The sequence below is a fragment of the Passer montanus genome, unplaced genomic scaffold, assembly GCF_014805655.1.
Source record: "Passer montanus isolate IOZ18808 unplaced genomic scaffold, ASM1480565v1 scaffold52, whole genome shotgun sequence".
Classification (NCBI taxonomy): domain Eukaryota; kingdom Metazoa; phylum Chordata; class Aves; order Passeriformes; family Passeridae; genus Passer; species Passer montanus.
Genome location: NW_024370152.1, coordinates 152,311 through 165,324, shown reverse-complemented (window position 1 = coordinate 165,324; position 13,014 = coordinate 152,311). Strand labels below are relative to the sequence as shown.

The window sequence follows — 13,014 nt, the reverse complement described above, 5'->3', positions numbered from 1 at the left end:
ACCTGTAAGTAAACCAACCATATCATAATACTATTTAATTAAACTTCTCTTTAGTCTATTAATTCCGTAAAGCAGTATTTTGCTCTGTGTGCTTTCGTAACTGCATAGTACGAAGTAGTAAGAATATTTACACATAAGCCAATCTTAAAATCTTGTATTGGACTGACCTTGTTACATGTAAAAACTGGAAAGTAGATATAAAGAAAAAATATAACAAAACTAAGATTCTTTATTTTAAAACAACTTAGAAAAACCCTATTTCAGAATTTACCTGACAAAGAGCAAAAAAGTAGACACAAAGATGAATACAGAGGTTAAGAGAAGTTCCAAATGAATTAAAATGCATAAATTTCAAATAATATGACCGATACATGAAGGATAATAATTTACATATGTCCATTTTGACTCTTTAGACTTAACTTTTAAAATCCATTTCTCTGTAGCTGCTCTATTACTATTAGAAAAATTTGTGAAATGTGATCTCACTGGAGACACATGCATACTGGTCCCACAGCTTATATCTCAACAGCATTAAGCAATGAAGTTGCTGGTTTTTGAAAGAAAAATTACTTCTGGGTAGCACACAATCACAAGCCTTGTGTGGGAAGTTATGTGATCAGATCAGGTTGTTTATCCAGTCATTTCTTCCCACAGGATGAAAAAAATCTTAAGATGGAGACTGCAAGAGCTCCTTGAATAATTGTTTCCAATACTTAACTGTTCTTGAAGTGAAAAAACCAACTTGAGTAAGAACCTCTACTGATTCATCTTATATCTCATCTTCCCATCACACACCTGCTCATTTGTAAAGAAACTGGCTCCATCTTATTGAGGATCTCCTCACAGGCATTAGAAAGTTCCCACTATGTCCCACCCAAAATTTTCTCTTCTCCAGGCTAAGCAAGCCCAGTTCTCTCAGCATCTCTTCACATGTGCTGTCATGTGCTGCAGTTTCTTCCCATTTTGTTGGCTCTGTGCTAACAAAAACGTTTATCAACATCCTTCTTGTATCAGAATCCTGCCACAGCATTATGCATAGCTCAAGAAATATGAAGTAAAGAACAGTCACTTTGTTTTATCCACTGGCTTGCTCCTATTCACACAGGCTAGCACGCTGCTAGCCTTCATTATGGTGAGGAGCATTGCTAGCCACATGTAGTCCATGTCCATCAGGACTGTTTAAGCCCCTTCTAGCAAAGCTGTAAGCCCAGCAAGTCAACCAGATCTAGGTCCATTATCATTGCAGGGCGTTAGGTTGCTCCAGATACCAGGCTTTGGGTCTGTTCTCATTAGGTTTTGTAAACTTGTTGTCAATCTATTTCTCCAGTTTGCTCAGGTCCCTCAGAATGGCAGCTTTGTACACACCCTCCCTTCTTGGCTGTTATGTCAAGCTTGATAAGGGGCATTTCCGCTCCTTCTGGTTTGGTTACTAATAACTATGCTAAACAGCAAGGGTTCCAGAACATATGCTTGTAGGAATCACACTTGTAACCAGATTCCAGGAAGAGTATGAATCACTAACACTACCCTTTGAGGTCAATGACTCTGAAAGGTTTTTGCAGATCTATTAGTCCACCCATCTGGCTACAACATTCCAAACACTGCTGATGCCACAGCACAACATGCTGAAAGCTAAAGTCTACACAGATGACACCTACTGCTCTCTTTCCATTAAGAGATCTAGTAATTTTAACACACAAGGCAAACAGGTTGGTCAAGTAGGATTACCTAGGGTAAATGCACATTGACTACCCAGTAATCAGTGCTCTCAGGCTTCTTCCATGCTCAGTCCCAGAGCCACACCTCTTTTCTTCCCACCTCACCCCCAATACTTCATAACCCAATCCCTTTGAGAATAGCTCTACAATATCAGGACCCTGCAAAGCTACTTCCTCACCATAGAGATACTCAACAATAAACACTATCTACATCCCATCCATTAAAATGAGGGTAGGGAGAAGGAGTGGGAGAATCAGAAGTTTTACTTTTATGAAACAAGTGCTAAGATGACTGACAAGAGGCTTGCTGAAGTACCAAACAAAAAATGCAGTTCAGTATTTCTGCAGCAGGTAAAGACTTGAGATGACCCACATTCACTTTTCAGAAATTTCTTCATACACACATACACAAAAGAGCATAAGGATTTGATTTACCCCAAAGGCAAGTATATATATGGTATAACTGTGAGAAGGAATTTTGAGGCTGGGATCTAGGAATCCCTACCTGCCAAAGCTGGGATGCTGACTTTGTTCCACTCCCACGGCTGATCATACTCATCTGCAGGCCTGTCATCATCCTGTGGCAATTTGCTTTCTCGTAAATGGCGACTCACCACACTTTCAGAATCGGATTCCACACCGCTGCCTTCTGGTTCATAGGGTGTGTCATAGAGCTGCATGTTTTTCTGATGGGACTTCATGCCTTCCTGCTGTTGAAACTCTGTTGGCAAGGAGGAAAATTGCATCAGAATCACTACTAACCATGTCTTATCATTACAGTCTATAATTTTAGAGCATTCAACTTCCACCCATTTCTTAATAGACACGTAATTATAGAGATGACAAGCTTGTACAAGACTTCTAAATTCTACCTCTACACTAGTAACTGGCTGGAAGCAAAAGTTTGCTCCAGTTAACCACCACAGCTTTGTGCCTCCACCAACATTTCCCAGCTTGTGCAGAGCCAGATTACAGGAAGCACACAATCCCTGTCAGCTGCTAAAAAAAGTACACTCACAAGCAACTGTACATCAATTCCCAAGAACACTGAGATTTGTGTATAGTTAGCTCTTCAGGAGGAGATGGTTCTGAAATGAAATTTGAAGACACAAAGAACAAAAAAAAAAATTAAATCCCATAGTACAATTGCATATGCTGATTAAAAAAAAAATTGTCTGCATTTACACCTACAGAATATCAGCAAAAAATGAGCTAGGACTAGATTAAGAACAATAAACAACAATAGATTAAGTAAAATAAAAAGCTTATCACACATCAAGGGGGTTGTAACAGCCGGTCTCAGCTGCCTGAAAAGCAGTCAGAACCAAATCTTTTTGGGCAGAATCAGAAGAATCAGTAAGGAGAAACAGGCACAAGAGGTAGCTCAAGAGATCCGAGTGGTACATTGTAGGTACCTTCTTCCCCTCGTGTGAGGTGCAGCCCTGGGACAGGTTACCAGGAAGTGGAAGGAATAGGTCATGGGAAGTATCTTCATTCTTTGGAGTTTACAGAGCCTTGGTTAGGCAAAGCCATGGTCCCTCCATCTACTGATACAAAACTGGGTGGAGTGAATGATAGACCAGGTGGCTGTGCTACCACTAAAAGGGACCCAGGGAGGCTGGAAGACTAACAGCCTAGAAAGCTGCTCAGCAGAGAAGGACTTTGAGGTCCTGTACGGCAGCAACTTAAACACAAGCCACCAATGCACCCTCACAGGAATGAGGGACAACCCAACCTGGTGTGCACCAGGAATGCTGAATGCAGATCAAGAGATGTGATTCTTCCCCTCTAGTCGGCAGTGGCGAGGCCACATCTGGACTGCTGGGCCCACTTCTCATCTGCCCAGCACAAGAAAAACACAGAATACTGCAGGAAGTTTCAGCAAAAGGCCATGAAGCTCAATAATGGGGCTGAAGCCCTTTTCATATTAGTTGAGACTGGCTAGCTGGGAGAAAATAAGTTTTTGTGGGGACATTATCAATGCATATAAATGCCTGATGGAAGAGAGAGAAGACGGAGACAGACTTTTATTGACAGTGCCCAGTGACAGCCCAAGATACAACAGGCACAAGTCAAACATAGAAATAGGTTGCCTGGAGAGGCTGTGAAGTATCCATCTTTGGAAATATTCAACATCTGACTGGACATAGTTATGGGCAACCTATTTGAGCTGAACCTGCTTGAACAGGATTTTTTTATTAGATAATATCAAGAGGTCCCTTCCAACTTCAGATGTTGTGTGATTATACTGACCACTGCAACAACAAAATAAGAACACCAATAATGTAGTCAATTGCTAAGTTATGAAAAGACTCAGAGAGAGACCTTTTTAAGCTACAAATGAAGCAAAATCTAGAGTTCTCTCTGTTAAAACAACAAAAGTCATAAATCAAATCATACATCAACAAGAATATTATAATTAAGTAACTTCTCCAAACCACTTTAAAGTGCAGTGAAAAGTTTGCAAAATGACAGTGCCTTTATTGCTTGAAAAAACCTTATTTAATTTATACATTAAAAATTCAGTAATTTTGAAGAAATATACACCAAAATTGATGCTACAAGCAAGATGTATCCTGTTAATTTCTAGTTGTGAACAACCAACAACCACATCAAGAAAAAATGCTGCACTGAGAAAAAAACAAACTAAAAGAAAGAATACAGCGCTCTCTTGAATACCCTGGTTCAAAAAGATAAACATTTTGTTATTATCAGAAGTCAGAAAAATGGTATGTATCTTTTTGCCTTTCAGTACTGTGGACCCAGTCAATGCTTCACCAAGAAATGTGCATTTCTGAGGAACAAAAGCCATATAAGTTGTAAGTGCCAAAAACAAATTTGTGTGCCAAATACAGCTAGGCAATTGGCTCTTTGCGTGTGAGCATATACAAGAATTCTTGCCTGACATTTTTCTTTTACCCAGAAGACCAAAGCATCAGGCCATACAGAAAAGTTTACCAGTAAATAGAAGGTCGTTCATATTCAGGAAGCATAATTAGAAAAATTATGAATATTTGATTCTAAAGCAGAAAAGTTTTTCTGGGAAAAGCTACAACCTAGATGGAGAGTGTGCAGGGCCAGGAGCTGGACTTAATGATCCTTGTGTATCCCTTCCAACTCATCATAGTCTGTGATTCTGTGATATATAAAAACGTACACTTCCTACACACATATCTCCAATCTCTTTTGTAAAGCTTTGTACAAATATGCTTGAAAATTCACCTTTGAGAGTATTTGTAAATAAAAGTAATTTTACTAAAAGCTAAATCAGAAGAAGTTCCTTTCAATAAACGACAGCAGAGCTGAATCTGTACCATAAGCAGTGTTAGCGTTATACGCACAGATAGCTCAGTGCAAACTTGGTATTCAAGAATCAAATAGTAGAAGACAAAAGCACATTTGTGATGAAGCATTTCTCATGGTAATTTTACAGCCTCTAACAGTGACAGCTCTAAGGGCTAAAGTCTTTGGAAAGATTAGGAAGCCAAAACTATGTTAATTTAACTTTTTCTTTACAAATTCAGTTTTATGAACTATATAATTGGAATTCTTATTTTTGATTAAAAGTACACTTGCATACAATTCAGCATTAAGTTAATAGCTATCAGCAGAAGTAACAATTGAAGTTTTTAAAGCACTAATTTTGCTAGCAGCCTGGAAGACTCCCACAGACAATTCTTGTTCTCACAGATTAGTGGTTATTACAGAAACAGGCTCCAGAAGTTTGGATTCCTGTGTAAAACCAAGAACTTGACTAGGAGAGATAACAAAACTGAAACAACGCTATGAGATACAAGACTCAACTTGACATTGTTCTTTCTACTTGGTGAACAACTTTGATACTCAGAGAACAGAAGGCCACAGGACAAGCAGCCACATCAGCCACACTGAACAGCTTAATAGCCCTAAATAACTGAACAGGATTACACATAGATGCACTATATTCCTGAAAATAGTTGGAAGAGAATTAGGGGACCCCATCAAGGGAACAGAACAGCTACGAACCCAACAAAGTAATGTTTTCAACATTTCCTTACTTGCTTATCAAACCCAACAGGTAAACCTCTACAGCTTCCAAAAGGATGCACCAGACTAAAAAAAACAACCAGACCATTCTATAGTGGCCAGATGCCAATATATATTTCCTTCATCTCAAACTCAAGCATGCAGTAACAAGAGGTCAAACAATGTAGTTGCACTATAAAAAAAGTCCTGATAATATAAAAGCCCATTTTCCCAAATCAAGCACATCTGTAAATGCCACCAGGCAGTAATAAACTCAATGCTATTTACAGCCCATTTTTAACATATCTTTTGATGAAACACTAGACAAGCAAAATGCAGGAGTCTTACTGCCACAATCATGTAAGGAATGTTAGTTACAGAGAGGTTCCCTGAAGTTAAGGGCTTGCAAGAATTTTTGTTCTCCTGTGTGATGAAAGACAATGAACAATGACTTTGTGCACATTGGGGTTCCTGCATCACCGTAAAAGCACATCTTGCTTGTCCACATCTAATATTCAGGAAAAGTCTAAACCTGCAGGAGACAAAATCACTACCTTATACCAACTGCCTGGTTTTTTCAACCTCTGCTATTTTATTGGGAAACCTTTTAAACAAATTACATGCAACAAATCACAGCATCAGTGGTAAAACAGACATACATGGTTCTTTATCAGTCTGACAGCCATCTGTAATTTATGTATGCTCCACTGAAAACCAGGGAAAACTATAGTGGAATTGGATATCACTATATCAGTCTGTAAGTTAATGTAAGTCACATTAACTTACAGACTGATCAACAGCAGCACAATAAAGCTGTTTTGACTTGCCAGTATGTCAGATTTCAAAGTGCACTGGCCCACAAATAGGTACAAAATTGATAAACCAGACCCCTCTCCATCTCAGCTACCGTTTTCAAGACTAGTGCCAAATTAAAATGACAGTCTTACCAGTTCCTCAGCTGCTTTCTCTAGCCAAAAGCCCTGTCTTAGTGAGACAAATCTGACTATGAAGGTCTCATGCTGGAAACAGTACAAAGAGCAAGGTCAACTTTTGAAAAGCTACCACTGAAACTGACTTTCAAGAAAAGAACAAGGGATATCAAAGCCTTTGTATCCAAGCCTAAGAGCAATACTCAGGAAAGAGAACAGAATACTAGAAGGGATTTTCAAACAGGGGACATTTAGCTGCACTCAGCTCCATTCAACAGTACGGAACTCACAGAGTTTATCTGGCCACATTGCTGAATAAAGCTTCATCCTATTTCAGAAAGCATGAAACAAAATACTTGGAAATACTCCTAACTCCTACAAGCAGCTGTTGCTAGAAACCATTTAATGTAAGTATAAAGATTTTCAAGGTCATTTTTGCATGCAGTTAAACTTGCTCAAATACATAGTTATTTGCAGAAAACCAGGTAGATTTTTCATTCATTTAACACACATTAACATGTAAACACTATGCTGGAATCAGGTTTTACAGAGGACAGCTGTCAAGCTGTCAGCTTGAAGAATTTCTGTCCTCCTACCTCTGGATTCAGACTACAGATGGCTTCTTTTTTTCTGCTCTCTTTGCAGAAGTCAGCATTTAAACAACTTCAACCCCACTGACCTGGATTTAGTTTCCCACTAACCAAATGAAAAACACAACCTGCTATTAACTACATGCAAAACTGTAACCAGGCTGCAGTGAACACCAAATACTGAGCTGCTATTTCCGCTGACTGCATTTGTGTCACTCAGATCTACCAGATAATTCCAGTGACAAGGATCTCAACACTGAAGAGACTTAATCTGGAACTCACAAAACTTTTCAAGGCACACAGACAGATCAAACATTTATTATCAGAAAGATACAGGTATTTAATTAAAGAGAGTCAACTTCTTGCATCCTTTTGTCCTATATACACAAAATTCCCCATAGGGAGAGGGAGTGTTTCTGCCCTGACAGAACAGGCTCACCTGTCTTTAACTAGGATAGTCAGAGCAGAATTATGAACAGCAGAACTTGTGGAATGTGAATTCAAACACTTTATATTCAAAAGCCCTAAAAGGGCAGTCCACAAAGTGCTTGGAGACTTGCTATAAGCACACTGGCTTTTGTGGATAAGTCTGGGGAAAAAAATACCTGTTGTTTGAGGACAACAGCCAACTGCATTTCTTGTATTCTCACCTATCACTGAAAGCCAGAAGTTACCAGTGGAAGCAGAAAGAAATTTGAAAATGCTCAGAATTTGAAATACCTCTTCACATTGAGAGGTATTGCTGAGCGTCTGATGCATTTCCCCCCACCCTATCCTGACAGCCTGGCAATCTCTAGCAGGTAAAGGTCACATCAGGGCCAGATCTGATCACAGACAACAAAGACCCATCTGCAGGAGTGCTTGCTATCAAGGAGTAAGTTTTTCTGAAATGCTCAAACCTCTGCTTTACACGTGTTCTGCTCTTGAGGCCTCTAATGGAAAATCACTGAACTGGCAAGTAATCACATTGAAGGGCAGTGAGCTGTTTGCTCTAGGTGTATGGGCAGGCAACAATCAACAAGTAACTTGCCAGTTTGCCACAGGCATAAGACAGATTAATGCAAAGATCACCCTGATATGAACATTTGCTTCCATCGAATTAATTAAGATAAACAGGCAAAAATACTCAGCCAACTGCTTCCTTATCCATGCCTCGCCATCACTGTTTCTTTTCACATCTATTTTAGAAAGATAGTCTGAAAATATTTCAGGACTTGTGATTCAGAATTCTTATTTTATTACTGCAAAGCCTATTCACTAGAGAAGCTAAGTTTTACCTCTGTTCAAATTTCACCTCAGGTCACCAGAAATCAAACTGCTTTTTCCTCTGCTTCCAGATCCAGCTGGATGCCTCCAACTGCTGGGACACAAGGGAACACCAACTATATTCCAGTGGCAGGGAGAGTTATTTTGCTTTGAGACTGCAGCAACTGCTATCCAATAGTAATTATTCCAGATTTTGCTACAGGAAAAGCTGGATATGAGATCTTCCGTCCCTCATCTTTTATTCCAAACAGAAGCCAAATGACTCAGTGAAGTGAGCCACTTTCCAGGAATGACATTTGTTCCCCTGTTCCCTGTGAGGGCTTGCATTACTGCATGATGTGAAAACCAACATCTTCACGTTGCCTGCATCATGCCGGAAATACTACCAAAGTCCAAGTATGACTCATTACCCCAGGAAAAAGCATTCAAAGCAAACTTACATTCCAACAATCCTGATAAAGAAAAGTTGTTAAGCCAGTCAGAGGAGGGGTAGGCAGGGAGAAGACCGTTTATGATAAGTATCAATAAACCAGCAAAAAAAACCCCATTAATATTTTCCACAGAAGGTATGTACTGAATTAAAACAAGCAACCACTACCCTGCCCAAGAAGACAGGAAGCACACATTTGTCTTTGTGGGTGGGAAGGGTGAGGAAGAGGAGGGGTGGGTGTTGGTGGAGTCAAAGGATGCTGATTAAAAAAACAAAACACATGGGAAGCAAACCTAAATGCTGGTGGCCTGGAAGCACAGCCATACTGTTTCTAAAGGACATTTATTTCTTCTCCAAAAATTATTTTTGGAGATGTATTTTTCTTTGGCAGAGGCACATAAAAAAATATTTTTTTCTTCAGTTCCCTGGAGGCAGAAATTTATTTTATAAAGCCTTCCACCTCAACATCATATTTTCTGATAAGCAAGCAGTGTTTAACTGTTTAACTGTCAGTTTTAAATTCTTGATTTCTGCAGACTTTGCCTCTTTGGAGGTGCTTTAATGCTGCTGACCTACTTACTCCTTGCACATTTTTCAGTAAGACAGAAGAGGAGTAGGGATGCCCTTTTTATTTAGATAAGGGGACAATGAATAAAAAAACTCCACACCTCTGTACATTTACTGCTGCTTGATCAAAAGCCAGCTCCAGATGTTGCTACAGCCAGTTACATCACAGTGCTATATTCCTGGTTTGTTTATAGGTTTTCTTGACCTGCCTGGAGTACTGACCTTTGGGATTCAATAATCATTGTTTCATGGCCTAAACAGAGCAATCCAAGTGGCAACAGTGCAAACCAAAAAATTCAAGATCCCCATTCCATACTCCAAAACTTTTAAGCTGTGTAAAAGAACACTCATTTCTTGAGGTAAGAGGGAACAGAAGCCCACTGGGAAACAGAATGCTGTGCTGGGATTTCCATGTATGCCAGTTAGTACAGGGGTTCTCATTAGCCCAGGATACAAACCACAGTGTCCCAAAAGATTTGTTTTAAGATTAGCACAAACAGAATAAATTGTCCTTGAAAGCCATCCTAACACCAAAGTCTAAATGAATATTTTGAACAAGCTAAAACTTTCCCATGCCAGGACAGAGAAGTTTATAGTGAATATGACTGTTTCCTGCAGTTACATCAGTCCTGCTGCTCAGGACTGCTAGTGATGCCCTCTATACCCTTGCCAGTGCTCTTCATGAACACACCTTGAGAGAGGGCAGGAGTGGAAAAAAAAACATTCATAATTTAAATGCTCTTCAAGACTCACACAGAAGGAAGATAATTTCTTGCATCATGTCTGCCTATGAGAGTCTCTTTTTGCTGAATGCTTACTCAAAAGAATCAAATTATCAAATTAGATAAGCACTGATCAAAATTATTTTTAACGAGTATAAATATATATATTTATACACTCAGAATGATATTGCAAGGAATAACCAGATGGGAGCAAAAGGGAGTTTAGATGACTCCCTTTTAAACCTCCAGCTCTCAGGAAACAGTTCCCTAGGGAACTGTTTTCTGAGAGCTGAAGGATTATGAGATTTATGCAGAAGGAGTTATCTTTTCTGCATGTTACTGACTTTGAGCAGAGCCTCCTAGGGATGTGGGAGAGGGCAGAGAAGGATAAGTAGATAGAGGCCTCCCTCCAGACTTCCTCCCTGTGGTACAAACAGTGGGAAGAAGTTCCCTACAGGTACAACTTACACAGTACAGTAAGGCATTAGATTTTTGTAGCCAGAAGAAATGCCATTATCTGATTTAACAAACTCAGATAAGACGTATACTCAGCTAGATGAGACATGTTATCTTCTTTTAGCCACCTGCTATCATTTGCCATAGAGAGTACAAGGCAGGTAGAAGAACTGCTACTTAATAATTCCTACAACAGATTTATTCCATAGACCTGGTGGCTACATCATCAAGATGAAGACAGAAATGTGAATTGTGCATTGTTTTCATGCAACCTGTGAATGATCGTGTCACCATGATTAAAAAAACCGAATACCAACCGACCAAAAAAAGCTTAAAACCCCCGCAACTGCCAGCTGAAAACATAGCCTGAAACCTTCCTGGTAACTAATGCCCATTATTTTATCTTTATTAGTAATTTTTAAAAGAAAAATGCTAAGAAAACAAAGAAGTCAAAGCTTTGGAAGCAATATCTGATGCATTTTTAGGAGCTCTTTCCCCAACCAGCATTCCAGGAAGAGCAGGCACTATCAGTACTGTTTCCTCCTTTGGCAGGACTTAAAAGCCACACAGCATCTGCATGCTAAACCATCTGGTTTTTCTCCTGTTCACTGCAAGGAACAGCCACAGTGATTATTTGCCACAGTGATCATTTGCAATTTTCCAACTGGCAAGTTGCAAGCAGCAGAGATAAGCCACCGTGGTTATTGGCAATTTTCCCCATTTCTACATGCTTTCCCAAAGGGAAGTATTGTCCTAGTTGCAATCTTTCTGTTCTGTCATTCAAACTAAGTTACAGGGATAATCTAGCAACTCTGATCAGCACCTAAGCACTAAATGAAGATGAATCACCACCTCTTGGACATACAAGCTTTCAAATATAACTCCAAATGTTAAACTCCAACGTAAATCTAGCACAGTCCTGCACATGCATGCCATAAGCATCATTAATGCAGACATAAAAAATGGTTTGCATTTGCTGTTGAGCCCTGGAGAAAAAATGGTTTACTTTAGAATTCTACCTTACCATGATTAAATGAAGAAAGCTGTTCAGTTGTCATTACATGCAACCATAGATTTTACTTATCACAATCCAAGGCCTTGCATGCATTAAATGACAGCTGACAGCAGAGAAAAAGTGACAGGGACATGAACACTGAAATTACTGGGAAAATGTTTCAACCCATCCCCTTTGGCCTATGATCTCTTTACTCATTATGTCAAGTAGGTCAGCAAGAGATTGATGGAAGGAGAAACTTGAGTCTAGCATTTGTTGGTTTCAAATACTCTGCACTGGGCTGTGCAGCTGCTAATATTCAGTACCTTGTCCGTGTTTGCAGATTTATCTGTAATTATTACAGTACTCAGGTAAACCCTGTCTGGATGTCCATTTCTAGTTACAAGCCCACTTGCAGAGTAATCGGTCAGTTACACAGTGTTGGGTTTTCCCCTTGGACAAGACTTATATAACAGTACAGGACACGCAGCAGTGTTTGCATGTATGAAGTATACAGTCTATCACATCATCACTCAAGAGCATTTGTGCTTACACTGATACATAACAGCAAGTATATCTGGTTTGCATTCAGCACAGGATAATTAAGAACAGGTGCTTTAAGAAAGCAAATGACAGTCATGTGCAAACATCATAAATCTGTACTTTTTTAACTTCTTGCAATGGAGTATCACAAATCCAGAAGAGCAATATTTAATATTTTCCAGTTAGGTCAAGTCAGAAAAGGTCATTTTATAAAAATTCATGGCAGTCATGATCCTGATGCATACAACTGAGTCAACAATTTCTGGTAAATTTTCCAGTTACACTCTTACTTTCCAATATGCCTCTCTAAACCACCAACCAGCGAACATGGAAACATTTACAATGCACAAAACCATACCTATGGAGACAACTGTGGAAGGCTGTATTTTTTACTGGGATTTTTTGTTATTTTTTTTAAGAGACAGATACAAAAAGATCTTTTAAAAATCGTTAGGAGAGGCTGTCTTTTGTTATGCTCTGTATTCTACCATGATGCCAGGATCTCAGTGATGGTGCATGTCACAGCCTAAGGAAAGAGCAATAGTATGTGCAACTCGGCAAAAATATAATACAAAATCAAGAGTATGTATGAAAGACATCACCTTTTTTTAACTTCATCTCATTCTTTCCTTTCTGTTTCAACTGAGGCAGCAGCACAGACACCTTTAAGACAATCTCAGGCTGCATTAGAGCCATAACTGCTGCTGCAGGACTTGCTTAGAAAAAGCTCATGCTTTTCTGTCTTGCAGCCCATCCCAGATAAGTGCAACTGTTGTTAGACTGTATAAAATACA

General features: G+C 39.3%; 1 protein-coding gene across 1 annotated transcript in view; it reads right to left on the bottom strand.

Moving 5' to 3' along the window:
• The window catches only part of SHB (SH2 domain containing adaptor protein B), a 57,243-nt gene that overhangs the window by 20,061 nt on the left and 24,168 nt on the right, over positions 1 to 13,014 (bottom strand). The window contains exon 3 of the mRNA XM_039724129.1: positions 2,224 to 2,439. Coding sequence (XP_039580063.1) covers positions 2,224 to 2,439 — 216 coding nt within the window. The remainder of the gene's footprint in view (positions 1 to 2,223; positions 2,440 to 13,014) is intronic.